The sequence below is a fragment of the Pelecanus crispus genome, chromosome 4 (assembly GCF_030463565.1).
Source record: "Pelecanus crispus isolate bPelCri1 chromosome 4, bPelCri1.pri, whole genome shotgun sequence".
NCBI classification, from domain to species: domain Eukaryota; kingdom Metazoa; phylum Chordata; class Aves; order Pelecaniformes; family Pelecanidae; genus Pelecanus; species Pelecanus crispus.
Window position 1 is genome coordinate 6,110,275 of NC_134646.1, and position 18,341 is coordinate 6,128,615.

General features: G+C 37.4%; 1 protein-coding gene across 1 annotated transcript in view; it reads left to right on the forward strand.

The window, feature by feature from the left end:
• The window catches only part of SYNPO2 (synaptopodin 2), a 91,098-nt gene extending 78,406 nt beyond the window's left edge, over positions 1-12,692 (forward strand). Inside the window, exon 5 of the mRNA XM_075709625.1 lies at positions 12,129-12,692. Within this exon, the coding sequence (XP_075565740.1) occupies positions 12,129-12,692 (564 nt within the window). The remainder of the gene's footprint in view (positions 1-12,128) is intronic.
• Positions 12,693-18,341: the final 5,649 nt, after the last annotated feature.

Below are 18,341 nucleotides of genomic sequence, written 5' to 3' on the forward strand. Positions count from 1 at the left end.
GGAGAGCTACGGACTGAAACAGAACATTTCAGTTTCCTGAGTCATCCGTCTAGAACTAAATTCACCTGAAAGACAGAAATGCATAATTGTAATCTTTAAAATCATTTTGCTATTTCTTTCATTTTCAGCACAACCCAAAAGTTCACTTAGGAAGTCAACTAAATCATATGCATGTTTACAGCAATAAGCAAAAAGTCAGCTTCTGTGATAGCAATATAAAACATAGCTACTAGCCTGTCTTCTCTTTACTTTGTCCAAAAGAAAAGAAAGTTAATCTCTGCTGAAAATTTGGATTTTGATCACATTTGGATTTTTTGCTGTTATTCAAATACAAGTATTTCATATGGCCTATAGCAATGACAGAAGGATTTCTTAAAGCACCAATAAAAGTTAAAAGCAAAAGCCCCAGTGACACTAGTCCTCTTAACTCAGCTAAGATCTTTTGAAAATCCCATTCAAAGTCCAACTCTGAATTCAATTTCATATATGCACATCATTCTACATGCGTAGTCCTTGGATCCAACTTGGCTTCAAAACTCCTGTTACTAATCAGGTAAGTCTGTAATTCTTATTAATATTTCAGAAGACTAGCCTAATTGAAGTAACATTTTTATCCAAAATGTAATCTCCTGTGAAGCAGATATTTAGAGGAAAGTTGAGCTGTCCATTGTCATGGGTCCAAATTAAAAGCTAATGATGATGTCAAACATAGCTGAGATGTCAACAAAATGAATGGTTTGTGTACAGAGGAACCATCTGAAATTTCACTTTGAAAGGGCAGTGTGCTTTTGGAAATGTTTTTTGTTAAAAAGCTATTATTATTTTAATGTAATATGACAAAGCTACCAAGATGAAATTGTTATGTTTACTATGTAAGCGTATTTAACAGTGAATTTTAGGCCACCCCTAATAACAATACTTCCAGTGTGTTCACGTTAAAAGAGGAATTTAAGTGTTTTATGTTGTTTTTAGCACATTTAATTACAGAACATACTGGAGGTATTATACTGCACCAGTTTGGATCTCACATTCTAGACAGCCTTTTCATGAAAACAGCTACCTCAGTCAAGGGTTTCTATACTTTCAATTTCTGATTCAGTTATAAACCTCGTTATAAAACCTGAATTGAAAACTTGGTTTGGAGATGAGTAGCTTTTAGACCAAAAGTTAAAACTTTTGTTGCAAAAATAAAAGACAAAATTTAGTTCTTGAACAAAGAACTGCTTAACTTCTCCCCCCTTCTCTAGGGGAACCATGTTCCTGCTCAGCAAAAGATAACATATTATGAAACAAAGATATTTCAATGAATTTTTTCTGTAGGAACATTTACAGAGTAAACATTACCGTCTCTTACAAGTAAGCCTCATTCTTTTGCTTTCTTCTCTGTTACGGAAGAAATAATTTTGCCACTGTCCTAAGACATGTGACAATATCCAGTGACAATAAGCTGCTTGGTTCCAAAAGCACCTGGCTGATGGCATGGGACTTCTTTATAATACATTCATATCAAGACTTGCAGCAAGGAATGCCCAGTTCTCTTCTGGACGCACTGACAATTCACTGTGAGATCAAGCCAATGTCATTTTGAGATCAGCCGTCAAGAGGAGGTTTCAGTTAAGCCTGAAGTCTTCTTGCAGTGACCCTAATTTTATGTACCTTTTTTTAAAAATTTGTTTTTTATACCTAATTTTATTTTATATGAGACATTCAAGAGTAGAGACACAAAATCAGCCCTAAAACTGCCATGACCCATTTTGCTGTCACCACAGCAATCAGGTGGCAATGAGTTTATTTTCTTTTTGGCAGAGTACTGTTATTATTCACACTAAAGCAAATGTTCCGAATTCACACAAATTTGTATTTAAAGTAAAGAAATACTAAGAGGTTGAGGTATCAGCAGGCTCCAGAAATTAGGAAGTGAGGGGCCAGTGTGTGGTTCAGACAGGAAAATGAGTGCTAGGTGGCAAAGCAGCAATTTTGAGAGAAAAAACTACCAGGATTAGAGGCGGCCAAGCAGTGGGGAGAAAACTCCAGGAAAAAAGCAGAGACTGCACAGGATAAAATACCTATCACAGGATCATGAAGTACTGAAGGTACAAGAGAAGAAAACAATCAGCAAGAAGGGTTTAATTATTCTGCACAGAGATGGCTATTTCCAGCCTTTTGTTGAAATTTTCTAGAATATTCTTGGATGACACAGTGCTCACATCACTGGGCATGATTTTTTTCCCCTCTACTATTTACAAAAAGATACTGTGAAAGAACCAAAATGCTAACACCCAGCAAAAAGAAAAAAAGTGAGCTTTAAAAAAAAAGCAGGCCATATCAATCGACTATTGCTCTGAGTGACAACAGATCTACAAACATATTATCCTAGATAGGTCCTATACAGGAGAGTTGCTAAAGGTGAACCCTGATAAAAGATTATAAGCAATGATAAAGAGCACTTGACACCAGATGATGTGCTCTGGGAGGAGCACTGTTTATCAAGTATCCAGGCCAACACCTCAACAAAGGACCAGCCTTACCACCACGCTCTGCTGCTGCAGCATCTCTGCGGGGAATCCTCTGTACACTACGGGTAGGGAAACACCAGTGAAATGACAGCAGGACAGCAGTCTTGTTAACTAACAATTAGCAAAACCTTTCTCCTCTCTTTTTCCAGGATCCTTTTCCAGATTTCCTAGCTTTAAGAATAAAAACCAATTGGTTCTAAAAAGATCCACTCTTCCAGTCTTGCCTTTTTAACAAAACATGATACAACTTCTTTTGCCTGAAGTCAAACACCCAGGATTCCACTGACCGCTTTGGCACTTCGGCATGGCAAGTGCAAATCTTCATTACACACCTTGGCATAATGTTATTTTATAATGAGTCTACTCAGCTTGAAATAGAAATGTTATGCCAAGAAGAAACTTGACAAGATCTTCAAAAACCTGTGGATTCAGAAGCTTTGAATTACTCACTGCTGATAGATTTCTTGGGAAAATATGTGAGTGATAATTTCATAGCAACCTTGGTGGCACCGTCAGAACTTCATAGCACCCATGGCAATGGCTGTTCCTACTTAATAGTAAACATTACCTTTGCCTGTGATTACGTAAGGGAGGAGCTGGAATCAAGAGCTATGTTTGACAAGTGCTTTTCAGGCCGGTTGCTTACTATAGAAAGCACTTTAGGTTTTTTATCAAATGGTTTACAAAGCAGGAAAAATCCTGAAGCTCAGTGAAATACTGTGTTGGAAGGATCTCTACAGAAGTGGACTTGAACTCTTCCTTTGCAAGCTACGACTAACCATATGATGGTATTTCCACGATTTTAACATTTGCTTCCCTGACTAAGGCAGGCAAAGACTTTATATAGCATGCTATAATCGTCTCCTGTTATCCTCCGCAGTTTTCAAAGGAAAAAATCTATTCCAGTTTGTAATGATCTTGACAAACTGTTTTTAATCTCAGTGCATGTGAAACCTGCACAAACTTATGTGGTAGTATGTTATAATACCTGCACATTCCCTTAGGCTGAGGAAACAGCTATGAGAAAAATAACTTCCTGAACCATGCTTACAGATTGACTACCTGGATGAAGGCTTCCTGTATGGGGTAATCAATATAACAATAGTGTTTTCAAACAAGAATCCTTGATTCTTTTGTATGCCTTTAAGATAGACATCTTAGAACAGAGAGTCCCCTCATAATTCCAGGCAACTGAAAGATAAGCTGCTATGAAAGTAACCAGGTCTTTTCTAAATAGGCATAAAGACTAAACTGTTGAACAGATGGAGTGTTTCTCTTGATGTTTCCATCCATATCTGAAACAATAGATTTTAACTGATATAAGAAATGCACAACAAACAGAAGAACAGGAGGAACATTACAGAAATAAAATACACTCCCAACCGCTGTAACACATGTTGGATTACAAAGGGTGACATGGAGCACAACACTCATTGATTTCAGCATGAGCTTTAACTGACTGCAAAGCAAAGAATTCACTACATTTATATTAGAAGCAACTTTCCATATAGTAACAACCTAGTTTTTTTCCCAAAAAAGGTCAATAACTGCTAGTGATTTTTATTTTGATCTGTGAGAACGCTACTTCTCACTGTGCAGGTTGTTGTTGGTACATGGCTTTATACTGTGAGGAAAAGCAAAACATGGGCATCTGGGTACATTTAGTTTTCTTCCTAGAGTCTTGGTAATTTTCCCACATCAGGCCTATAACTTAAAAGTGGAACCTAAGCAGGTGACAAGAAAACCTCAAGATCTGCCTGCAGTTTCGTTTTCTTTGGTTAAGTAAACAGTTTTAGATATGCACAGGTATTTCTGCCAGTCCTGGCCATGCTACCTGAATATCTTCTATGAACCAAAAACTGAGCTGTTTCTTCAGAAAATGTTTCCACACACTTCCTTCCTGCTTGTTTGGCTGATTTCAGAAAGTGCAGAGGTGTGACAGATGAGAAAAATAATTTCATGATGGCATTCCATTAAAAATTCAAAAGATTACACAAAATGAGAGGCAGCAACATAACTTTTTATGGTGATGTAAATCTGCACCTGCACTGTACTCTGCTGCACAGCTGTGAGCATTTCAGATGTACAAAACGATAAACTTTTCTCATCCTAAGATTACTTTCAGAGAGGCATTTTGGTAGAGAAACTTGACAGACTTGGTACTGCTACAGGAACAGTACTGAAGTAAGCAGCTGACACTATGTATACATAATTATGAAAAAACAATGTTAAACACCACTGTTTGGATTGCAAAATGAGGCACTTGGAATTAATGTTGCCTGTATCAGCTTAATCCAACCCCCTTGGGTGTTTTTGTGGCCAAAACATCTGTATTCACATCATCATCTGCTGTTTTTTTCTGCAGGACTTCAGACTCAATTCAGGGCATGGAATGGTACTGCTCATCTGATGATTAGCTTTTTACTGTTTTTTTTTGACATTGTTCCGTGCTTAGCACCATTCCTTACTTAATGTACACTCTTCAAAGTGTGCTCTTCATGCAGAATTATTTCTTCATAGATTTTTTTTGTTAGTATCCAAGTCATTCAGAAGCCATAGTTCATTTTTACAGTATTGCATTCTACAAATGAGTAAATAATGCATGAAGCGTACAGCACTGATACTAGGACACTCAGTAGCCTTGGGTGTCCACTTCAAGACACTTAGCATCTTCAGAGTCCAGCAGCATACGAACTAGTTACTATATCAAGGTATGTGATCCTTAACATCAGTCTGTGGGTGTTAACAGATCACAGGCCTCCAGGCGGAAGCCCAGAAAGGGCATACTCAGTGAAAGCACCTTTTGCACAATATAGTCCTTTGCTATATAATCCTAGTATTTCCTAAACGAAGCCCTGAAATGGCACCGGATGGGGCAGAAGTCCTGAAATTTAATCAAAATGCATATGTACTAGGCAATGATGCTTGCATTTCATAGCTTTTGAATACTTGACCTTCCAACTTCACTAGCATTGCTTCAAGGTAGCTTTGTGCATTTAAGACCCAAGGGTTTTCTAAGAACAACAAACCAAACCCCAGAATACCATCATGTAGCATACTGTAACCAACAGGGTCCTCCAGCACGGCTTGGACCACCACAGATGACTGCCACCATGCCGCTACAGTAATGGGCAGCAAATGCATGTTGACGTCCTGCCTGTGAATCAGCACTGGGAGGATGGCACAGAATTCCAACGGGGCTTCACAGTCTTCTGACAGCAGAGAGACTGTGGAAGGACAAACTCCACCCCTTTGGGGAAGAAATTTCCCTGGAACTCTGGAGGAAAACATACAGTAGTGGGCACAGGTTCTTTTTCCTAAATGTACCTTCTTTGCCCCATTTCTTCATCTTTTTCTTTTCCTGGTCTCCTCATCGTAGCCTCATTGCGAGCTACACAGGTCAATTTTCCATTCCTTAAGCTTCTCATCCAAGCTTAGGATCCTTGGCCATCAGGTTCTAGTCTCATCATTCTCCAACCCAGTGCTGAATACAGATTTTCCTTCTGTATCAAGTATTACCAGCTCCTGGTTTTGCTTTGTCCAGTATCTCCTCTGTCCTTCCATTGCCTGTTTCTTCTACCCTGTCGAAAGTCTGCTTCTTGCCCCCCTGCATTCAAATCAGACGTTCTCCCCTTCGAGGCTGCTTGGGCCCAGACAGGAGATGCTGGGCTCTGTCAAGGGGCAGCTGTGCTCTGCAACGCATCTAAGTCCTGGTCAGTGAGTGTGCAGCCTCAGGTCTGGACCCGATGGTGGGGAGAGACACAGGTATGCACCACACGCCTGCATGCACTACCTTTTTGTGAATGAAAACCCAACTGTGCAGCCAGCGCAGGAGCTGTGGAACACCCCAGTGACTCCTCCAGCCTGGGGGGGGGGGCGGGGGGTGTGCGGTGCACGTAGCCTGCAGTTTAGACAGGCAGGGAAAGCACAAGGACAGTCTCCTTGTTCTCCTGTGGGGTGTCCAAAGACACCACAGCCTACAGCAGCTTAGACCTGTAGATTAGCAATGAATAAACAATGAATAAAATCCTAAACAATGAATAAAATCCTCCTGCCTAACAGAATATTATCACTGCTAACAGAGTTCTCAGGAACTAGCTGTAAAAAGCAAGGTGCTCCCATTGAGCCTATATAAGGCGCTCAGCTTGAATATCCATAGGCAAGTTTGCATGGAAATATGAAACACTTCAGATACAGGTATTAGTCTCAAACCAGTTCTAAAGCATGTAGTGGTACCACTTTTCAAGGAAAAGGAGGCTAGAATTTTTTGTCATTGACATGTTATTTTTCCCTACTCTCACTCTTTGAAATGGTTGAACTATATAGGTTCATGTGGTTGAAATGCATCTGACATGGTTGGATCATTTGGGATGAAGTAAATACGAGAAAACCAAACTAACACTGAAAATTTCAGTTTGAAAGATTTGATAAGAAAATTATAAGGAACTGGATAATTTATCTTTTAGTTTGGACATGTTCAGCAACAATAGTACCACCACCTTCAAGTATTACCATACAATTAATATTTATTTTCTTTGATTTTAGAAAAAAATATCATTACTCTTTACTTTCTATCAACTTAAAACCCTTTCATACAAAATAGCAAGGTCAGAAACTAGGACCAACTTTTCACTTGTTTTTCAAATGTTCACTCACAAGGCTTCACCTTCCAAGACCTTCCTCTAATCTGCGTAACAGAAAAGTCCAGAAGGTGGCAGCAAATATTCTTCCTTACAAGACATAAACTGTCTATTCCAAGGAAAGCTAAGAGGCCTATGGCTAAAAAAGTTTCAGCCATTTGCTTTTTATAGGTGTAACTGTATTGTATTTTGATAATCGTATACGGATAAAGATTAAATGATATGGAAAGCACTGATTTTCTTTCATTTACACAAGTGCAAACTGAGCTAACTGAATAACTAATTTATGACAAGGTTAGCAGCACTCTTATGTTTCTTTTCCACGCAGGCATTTTGCAGTAGTGAAAGCCTAATTCTAATATCTCACTTTTCTCTTCTACCATTACTTGACAACTAAAAAAGACTTTATTGTCAAAAGCAGAATTTGTCACAAAGCTTATGTAAGATGGTTGACAGTAACTGTTTCATTAGTTTGTATAGTAACGATGAAAACAAGAGTATTCTCACCTGAAATAATATCACAGTTATAACCAATCTAAACTTAGAACAAATTAGGTTCCACTTGTAAAACTCCCTACAAATTTTTGAAAGCAAGCCCTGACAAGACAGCTTTGAGGAAGTTAGGATCAGACATGAACTCTGTGATTCTAATCTATTACTAGTCTCAGTGCAGCCGCTGACAAGGCTTTAATTGTTAGACAGGTAAGATTCCCTGCCTCTCCAGCCATTACGATCCCCGTTAACCAAAATGCTGCATTCCAATTTTAGCCTGCTATAAATTATTTCCAGAGTTGCAAATAAATATGATTTTTCCATTTTATTTCAAAATTTTTGGTATTTGTATTGTAAAATAGCTGTAGCATTTGCTCAAGAGCTGGCAGCATTTCAGAGAGAAATTATTTTTTCATTACATAAAGTTTAAATTGTATATGGTTTGGGATGAAAAAAACTATAATAAGATTAACAATATGTCTTCTATACACAGTTCAGTTTAAAGATCTGAAGTGCTTGTTTTATGTTTAAAAAAATGGGAAGAAGGAAAGAATTAAAAGGCATAAAAATCAAGTATTACTTATTTTGTCCTGCCACTTTCTCAGTGGTTTGGTGTCTAACTGCAGTAGCCATTACAAGGCCATAGAAAGTAAAATGAGAAATGCATCACTCTGGGCTTTTTATAAAGGCAGAGTCATTTTTTGAGACAGTACAATTGTTTTATCTACTTCCTCCTCCTTTGTCCCCTTTTTGTGTAAACATTAGCCAGGCGCCAATGTTAACTCAGATTTGAACATGCTTTGATATGGGATTAAGGACCAGGACTATAATGAACAGACAAAACCAAAACTGCCTTAATGACTTAGACACCTAGGTCTAAGGTTTGAAGTGACTTAATCAGGTGGGAGTCTACGTTGCAGAGCGTTTCACTGAGACATGGACTATTAAAGAGTCCAACCTACTTCTGAAAATAGAACTTGACTTTTTTTGAAAATTTAATATATGTCTCCTTAACTGGTGAAAAGGCAGTTTCAGCATGTAAACAAATGAACAGTTTTTACTTATTAGGGAGATGTGCCACCTAAGACAGAAAAACAGTTATTGTGAAATCACATCACTAAGTAGTATTTTGCATTCCCATTTGGTTTGTAAAATGAAAAATATCTTTCTGACTCTTGCCTTTAAAATTTGCACTATTTTATGAAACTTAGTATTGCTCTTTTTGTCTTTCAGCTTTTCATAGCTATCAAGAAATTAGAAATAGCAGTAAGTTCCAAATAACTGATTTTTCTGGACTATCGATTTAGATATTATTGAATCAGAGGCAGACATTCACACTCCTTCAACTTACATTAAACAGATCTATATGTGCACACACCTTTTATAAGTACTGTGTTTACATTCATTTACTGAAATAGTTTCTTTTGGAAGTAATATTACATTCATTTTAGTTTATATTAATACACAGCTTATAAATATCAAAGATGCCTGTGGTACAATAAATGTTTGCTTCATTGACCAGTTTATAAATAGTCTGCATTTTTAAATCAGTGTTAACCTAGACCTAAAGTTTAATCCGTTTGCGTAGACACCCGAGCAGTCAGCAGCTGCTGTTAGGATTCTATGATTGCAACGGACAGCTCTGAACTGTCTTTCCTCTTCTTGACACCCAAGAACCACTTTCCCTTCAATAACTATTGTAGAAAAGATCTTTCCCTCTGAAAAAGTTCACACGAGGCAGTGGAAAAGGACAAATTAATCACTGTATAGGGTTCTCATTTGTTTTGCAGCATAGTATTTGAGTGCTAGTACAGTATTATAATGAATGTTTTACAACAAGATTACAGTAACACAATATGTGATAATGTAATAATTCTGGTAGCATATCACTCTTCTTTCCCTTCTCCCTCCATTTCTGGGAAGAAGAATGGAAAATCTCTACCATTTTTATGATCTCCTTGTAGCTTAAGAAAGACGGAGGGTAGAATAATTATTCTCTATTTGCACTTCGTATTTCCCACTGTCTCACCTACGATCTGGGGTTTGCGCATTCTTTTTAGCACATGCTTGTCAAAAGATGTATCTCCAAGAATTAAATATGAAGAGAAAATAACAGAAAGTATCACTACTCTGGCTGCTGCTGTCCAGTAAATGAATGATGAATTCTAGTGACTAAATGTTGCCTTAATTCCAATGTTTGTGTTTGTTAGTTTGAAGGGGCTGAACACCAAAGTAGTGATAGAAATCAATACAGGAATATAAAATACAGATCTGCTTTGAATTTAGAAATGTTCAGACCTAGATTTTCAGTCTAGGAACACCACTATCAATAATGAAAATTAACAGCAATTGAAAACAAGGCAATATTGATCATCTCCCAGTTCCTGAATTTGAGGTACACTTATATTTTAGCAAAATCATGCTTTTCTACAGGTGCTTCAAACCTGTTTACCACAGAGTGTGAAAAAATGTGTGATAATGTATATTCTGAAGGCAAAGATTATTCAATTTCAGAATAAAGCTGGGGTAGATAGAAATATTCTATTTTGAAACTCAATAAATTATTGCAAAAGTATGTCACTATGCAATGTACAAAAATCTGCTGCGCAGGGTGCTGTTGGATCACTTTTATTACAACAGACACTACCATAACAATCTTAGCAGTCACTAGGCTCCCATTAGGTGAAGATATGGAGAAACTTTAATCATTCTTGACAGTATATAACTTCATCTATGGGAAAAGAAGTTCTGTATCTTCTTTTATTCACTTACCTTCCAAATGGATAATTCTTGGTTTTTATATGCTACCATCTTAGAGTACTCAGTTGGGATCTGTCTATATGTGATGATCTGATCAGCCACATTTTAATGTTTGATCTACTCAAGGTTTAAGTGAGGATTGTCAAAAATTAACAGAGCTAAGTTGCCCAAAATTAAGTATTTTTTTCTGAATAGGCATAGAACCTCATGAAAATTTGCCTAAGTATGTTGGGGGTAGGATTAATAAAGTTGGGGAGTTTCCTCTCTGGAACTGCAAACTGGGAACAGCTGGTCATAGCTAAGAGGTGAAAGGATAGTCTTGTTATAAAGCATTAGTTGTGAAACTTGTCAAAACTCTCATTACATAACCTCTGTGTGTCATGCCACACTTTTTAAGAGATTCAGACCAAGCACCACCAAACTGACTGAAAACAATGAAATCAGTGGTCTCTTTCTCAGTTTCCACCTCTCATACACCAGACTGATATTAAAACATATCTTAAAAGCCTGTGTGAAGCAGAGTTCTTCTAAGTTTCTTAAATGTGTCAAGATCCTGTGACAGAAAAGCCTATAAAGCATGACATTTGTATGTGAATCTTTGCTAGAGAAGCTACACCTTGTATGATCAGATACCTATTGGCTGGTATCTAGATCATGCTCACAGTATTTTAAGTTTTGAAGCTAATCAGGAAAAGTAACACAGGCCAATGCTGTTTGAATGAAATTCTAGCAAAGACTCTGGCAAAAGAGCCTGGAATTTCACACCAGATTTCAGAATTAAAAGCATTTAAACCTCAGGATATGAATCAATGGATGTAAATCAATGAGTTTAGGAACCACATGTATAGAGACTACTTGGTAAGAACAACGTAATTTGTCTCTGTAACACAAAGAACATGTCTGGCTTGGGGAAAAGGCCGTACCTGTTTCGTACACTGCCAAATGACTGTCGCAGCAGAACCTTCTCATGAACGCAGTTTCTGTTTCAAAGTGCTGCATTACTAAGAAGATTAGGATTTGTCAAATATGAATGGAGTGCTCCTATAAATGGGTCGGAATGTACTGAAATTTTGAGGGCATTGCCTTTTAAAGAAGCCAGGTTAAGCAGCGTCATGTAAGGGTATTAAGTGAATGACTGCATTAACGTCTAACTTTTTGTGTTCATTTTTGTGCACTGAAAAGTGAAAACTAGGATAAGTCTAATAATTTTAGAGTAAGAAGTGCCTTCCTTAAAAGGAGATTGCCAAAGATATATTCTCGGACAGATGTCCTAGACAGAGCCTGTTACCAAATAACTGAGGCTGTGCCTGCATGTTAGAAAGAATCTCGTAAACACACTCAGAACTGTCACAACATGACTTCCTTTTTCATTATGAAGAATGGTCTTTTCAGAACAAGGCACGCTAGCTAAGTAGTGGAAAAGCTGCACAGTTGCTAACGTAATTGTACCTTTTCAGTAAAAGCCTGTTTTCGGTCTGTTTACTTTCCTCAAAAATTCAGTTTGCTCTGTCTTTGTTCCTGTTTCTTTTTCTGTCTCCTTTTTAATACCTCCTCTCTTTCCACTAAATTAAAGCATTAAAAAGTACGATAGACATAAAAAGGGATTGCCAGGATGTCATGTGCTTTCAGGGTCTGTTGTTCCAGTTTGGAAGTGAAGAGAAGGGGCTTCCTTTTTTGTTGTTTAATAACTGTAACTATACTTGGTATTTTGTTTTCCTAGGAAAGACGCAGTGGACGCTCATTGTCACTTCCTGGGAGACCTTCATTCATTTCTCGAGCCATGTCTCCTACTTCTCCTCTTGTATTTCAGCCTGCCCCTGATTACTTCAGCAAGCCAGACACAGCAGCCGACAGGCCTGGCAAGAGACTGACTCCCTGGGAAGCAGCGGCAAGATCCCCCCTTGGCCTAGTGGATGAAGCTTTTGGGCCCCAAAACATGCAGGAATCCATTGCTGCTAACGTAGTATCAGCTGCTCGCAGGAAAACACTTCCTGAGCCCCCAGATGAATGGAAACAAAAAGTTTCTTACGAGCCTCCAGTCCCAAGCGGTAGTGTAGCCGTATTAGGAGGGAAGCAATCGGGTATTCTGCCACCCCCCAAAAGCGCCCTGTCTGCCCCAAGTGCCACCACGCAGGCTGGCTCTCAGCTGCAGTATGCTTACCACAGTCAATGGTCCAGAACAGATCCTGATATCACGTCCATGGATTCCAGGTCTGACTATTGCTTGTCAACAGCTGATTCAAACTACAATCCACAGCCAAGGGGATGGAGGCGTCCGACATGAGCAGCTGAAGGGCCTGGCATATTTTCCCTTCTTCCAGCTTTCCAAGCCTTAGATTTGAGTTGGAGAAGGAAAGTTTCTTGCTGGCCTGACGGTCTCTGAACTAAAGAAATGAGGAGGCAAAATTGAATGGAGCACAGTTTTGACATAACCGAAGGGCTAGCAGCCTCTAGAATAGACTCAGTTTTACACCTAACCTAAGATTGTCCTGTTCATCAAAAGGCAAAAATACACGTTTCTTGGGGTGAGGGGCGGGATGAAAGTGGGGCAACCAATGTGCCTGATACAAAAATCTCGAAAGGATGTAGATGGAGACAGTACAAGTGCTTGCAGTTAAGTTAATGTGAAAAAAAAGAAGTAAAATAAGGGCATTTAAAGGTAAGAAGTATTTACAGGATCTTGTAGGTTTTCTGGGTATGTTCGACATCTGAATTCCCAGGTACTAGATATAACCAGACTTGGGGAAGTTCCAATGGACATGGAACACTTGGAAGCACTGGCTTACTTGCCATGTGTTTTCTTTACTGCATTTTTAAAATGAGCTAAGAAAGTAAATAAATGAATATTTTTACTGTGTCAGCAGTTAAAATACATTTGTGGTCATGGCACCTGAATCCCTACAACATGTAGATATATGTAACCTTATGCAGTCATCCATTTCAGATGGATTTCAAGACAGTTTCGATGAAGTTTTATATATTGAAATTATTCAAATAATCTAAACACAACAGGAAGAAAGGTGTTATTAACAGAGATCAGTACGATGATACTTGTACAACAAAAAGGATGAAGAAAGTATTTAGAGTGTATTTAAACTGGATTGCAAGTTAATTTTGTAATAAACTATCGAACAAGTCAGAGGCTGAACAGCCTTTATTTCTCTGTGAAATGCACTACTTGCTGAACATTTCCTGCTACAGTGTCTGGTAATCTGACTGGCTGGGCAGTTATTCTTTGTATCTAGGTAGCTCAATGTTTAGAAAGCTTTTGATTTGTATTCTCAGTTTGGAAGACATAGAGAAGTTGTTTAGCAAGAACAGTATCTGTTCTACATAGAAATTGGCATGTGAAAGAGGGTTTATGACATGTGTTACGTGGTATGAGTCTAGTACGAGTAGCAAATATTTGGACGGTTGGTTACAATTAAACTATCTTGATGGATCTGAAGAGGTGGTAAATAATTTTTGCTGGTGATACATATCTTGCATTTGCAGTTTATTTAAACAATAGAAATATGTGGCTAAAAACATATGTATTCCAAGCTTATTGGGTAGTTTAGATGTTGTTAAAGCATTAAATGAATACCCCAAGTTTTACAAAGTGCTCTGCATCCTCCTCATTTTGTGGGGCATTCTTCAAGGGTCTGTCAAGCACAGCCAACTAAAATTACTGCAGAAGCACTGTTAACTATCCTTAGTTTCAATAAGGTTGTCAGCTGTGAGCAAAGTGGTTAGATTAGAAAGGACTAAAATATATGCACAGTAAGAAAGAATAAGTTACAAAATATTCCCTTCTGCAAAGAATTTTCCATTATAGCAATTATAAAATATAATTGGTATAAAGGAAGGAGGAAAATTAAACTTAGGCTCAGTTGAGCTGGAATTTCCCATAAGAGCAAATAATTACATGAAAAAATATACCCTTAATGAGTTTAAGTCAGCAGTAATTCTCTAGTCAAACAAAAGTCTCCCTGAAATCAACTGATCCTTTTGATCAAGTAGGAAATGAAGACATGGGAGTTGTAAACTTTAAACTAGAATCATATTGCTGTATCACCTTACAAATTTATTTCACAAATTATGACTTTGTAAAGAAAAGATGATTTAGAAAAATTACAAGAACAAGGCTGCCATGATATGCTTTGCACCTCAGAGCCATGCACGCACATAATCAGTAATCCTGCCACACAGGCAAAAATAGATTTTTCTCTGCAGATTCCCATAATGTCCTCTTTTATCCCAACTGGGAATACTCCCACTGAAACCAATGGGACTGTGGTAGTCCCATTAGCCTTAAGGGCTTGTCTTAGGATCAAGGCCTATCTCCCTGGAAGTACGTGTCAAGTTTTCACTTAATTCCAGTGAGATTATAATTCAATGTGAAATTCAGTGAAGTTTATAATTCAAAGTCATCAAGTCCTTAACTATTCAATAAATACTAGAGCACGTGTATTTCACAGAAGACCTACATTCTGAAAATTATACAATGCTTACATATTTTTGCTGAACTGTGGTCCATATCACCATAGTAAAATGATTCCCCGTATCCAAGTCAAGCTCAGGTTTCTGTTTTGAACTTTCACGTTGTTAAACTGGAAACCAGATTAATGAGTTTGCAGTAAGCTATATTTTTACCCTATAAAATTATTTTAATTCTCAGAACCAGATACCTAACTTTTGAATTCTCATTGAAACTAACGTCGTGCATTCTAAGGTCATACATGTAGCATAAGGAAATGCGTGCTTAATTTTAAGGTACATGCAATTAAAAATTGCCAAAAGTATTTTTAAATTTTGATATTACAAAAAAAGTTATGATACAAAGTGATATTAAAAATAATTTAATGCTGTGATCACATAGCAATACAGAAAACATACTCTAGGATCAAGCTCTAACATCCCCCGCCCCGCCAAATATGCAACAAACATGGAAGAATGGCAGAATCAGAGTTTCACACACAGAATCACTGACTTTCTGTCAATGTCCCAAGAAGAACAAAGCATAGCCATATAATTTTCTTCTATTCACAAGAAGGAATTAATCCTTAAGTACTTCTGTGAACATGAGAATTACCAACATTGAGTTTCATGTGGCTTCGTATCTTACCATAGATTAACTTGGGTGTTTAATAGGATTTACTAGCTCTCTTTCCAATATGCATTCTCTCATATCTAATAAGGAATGAGTTCACACGGCAGCATTTCCCTCAATAGCAACATTGGTAAGTGTATCCGTCCTCTACCCAGCCATCTATTTTTACAAGGTCTGTGGGCAATGGATTGTCTTTGAGATCTATTCCACTGCCACATAGAAATGAAACAAATACACATTTTCAAAGTTATTAATGGGAGGATAGGCATACACACAGGCATGCAGACAGATCACATAGCCTTGTTTACAAAGGAAATCAGGCTAAAACCATACTGAGACAACATACTGATTTCAATGGAAGCAGCAGGCCCGGACTACTAAATGAAATATTAATGCATACAGAGCTTTCTGAAGAACCACATGGCATTTTTCACTTTCTGTTCTTCACCCCATTCCTCCACTAGCAAAGCAGCTTTCTATCAAATAGCTGTGACTGTTGTGCGTGAGTTCTGAATATATTAATGCAAGTATTTCTTACATTTGTTTTTGAATGCACAGATCTGCTCAGTAAATGTGAGGAAAAAATTTTCTTGGTATTTTAAATACATCGGTTTTGTGTTCACTCTCAGAGGTGTCTCTGTTAACATGCAGAGTATTTGAATACACAATATAATTGAAAATTTAGTTTCTTTAGTTATGCTAGACGATGATGTTCACAACTCTTGTTCGTAATTGTTTTCATTTTGATTTGCTTTAACACAACCAAATATCTATTCACATCGCATTTCTGCCTAGTAGCAAAAGACTGTATTATCTTTATAAAAGGCTTTTCACTTCCAAAGACTTTTTGTTCACTGCAAAGGACACTTTATTTGAGAGTGCATGCCAGAGATGTAAATTGTATCATTTAATAAAGTGATTTAACCAATCAGATGAGAAACACAATTTTGTTTTCCCTAAATTCTTGTCTGTTTGTTTAAATAATCTGAACCCAAGTAAAGCCTAATCTCTTTTTTCTGCACCATTTTTAGATTCACTGACTTCGCCTTTCAGTGACCTCATGCTGACATGAGGTTCTAGAAGCTTAAATCAACATCAGGTCAAATGGCAACTTGTCAAATTCAGTAGAATTTAATTTTCATACTGACTAAGCAGAGAAAGGAAATGCAGTGAAGCACAAGCTACCAAGGTAAACTAATATGGTCAGAGCAGTTTTTATTTGAACATTTTCATCCCCACCATAAAAACCTGCAGCTAACATCTACTTACTATAATTACTTGTCTACCTTACGTGCATCTAAACCTCTTTTTAGTTCCTGTAGGTTTGTTCACAAGGGCTGCATTGCCATATTCTCTTATTGTTTATTCTTAATTGAAACGTACTATTTAAAGAAGAAATAAATATCGAAAATAAATTGTGGACCCAGTCTTTACACTATTCAGGCTATTTTGGTGAATAGCTCTTAAGGAAATGAGGACAGCATGTACAATCTATCTGTGAAAAGCCAGATCAAATTTTCACTATTTCTGTGAAATGAATAACAAAGCAGTTTTTGCGTTCGTAAAGCAAGCAGGATTTTGCCCCCAATACAAGAAAAATGATTGATGCATGTAAAACTTGGGGAACTGATAAAGCTTGACAAAAGCATTTTAATAGCTTTGTTCTACAAAGGGTTTACAAGGTTATAAAGGACTCGGTATTATTCCTTTTCATGCTTACATTTTCATTCTTCTTTTGTAAGTTCTTAAATACGTCAAGAAGAAAGAAAGCGTAAGCCAGATTCACAGTTTAACGTAACTCCCTTGAGTTCAGTAATTTGCAACAGATTAAAAATCTCACCGCATAGGCGAACAGTCATTGGTTTTGTATGATGTTTTACCCTCCAGAGAACGTACTTCGGGTTTCTTAAAATGCCCTAGATTTTCTGGTGCATTCATCAACATTTAAGAGCATTTAAAATGACTACAGTGTGGCAGACTGCTCAATTACTGAATGTGAGTCTGACGGAATGAATATTTGGTGTAATGAGTAATTTTAAGTCCAGAAAGGCAGGCGGATGTTTCCAGGCTAGCATCCGGTTTTCCTCAAATTGAACATTAGTGCTTTTACATTGTTCACTGGCTATATTACCGGATTTTAAAAAAAAGTCTTGTGTTGCTGCTGAGTCAGAAACAGCAGTCAATATGCTGTAAAATGTTTGGTGGTTGTTCACACATCTTCAATCCTAAAAAAAAGGAGTCAACTATTTTGTGTTCAAAACAAAATGATCCCAGGAGTGTTTGTGTGCATGCACACCTCAGATGGGGCTTTTTTCTGGAGAAAGAAAGGTAATGGTTAATCAACAGACGTTAACGGAGAACTAGGAGAACATATTGTGCTGCAGTACAGTCCAAATACAGCTGGAAGGTTACAATACAAGTGACACAAATACAGAAAAGGTGGTGTTGATAAACCCCTAGCTACTAATAATACCTAGTTCTATTTTCATCTTTAAAATAAATCAAAACCTGAGGATAATTTTGTCCAAATAGTGCAGAGGTTCATGACTTATTATTTCCCTATAGATAAACAAACCTAAGGAAAGACAGAGTAATTGCAGGAAAAATAATTTTGTATGTTGTAAACAATAATTTTAAGCAGGCTGTAGACAAGCAGAATTTTCCCAAGGCAAAAAATGGAAAATAAGAAGCTTTACAGCATTCAGAATCAGAATAACAGATGCACTGGTATCTTTTTCCAGCATGGACAACCTCACGGGACTATGGCAGTTATAAAACAATTGCCACTTTTCAATATTATTAACAATTTGCTAAGCCATCTTAGTTTTAGTCAGTCACTTC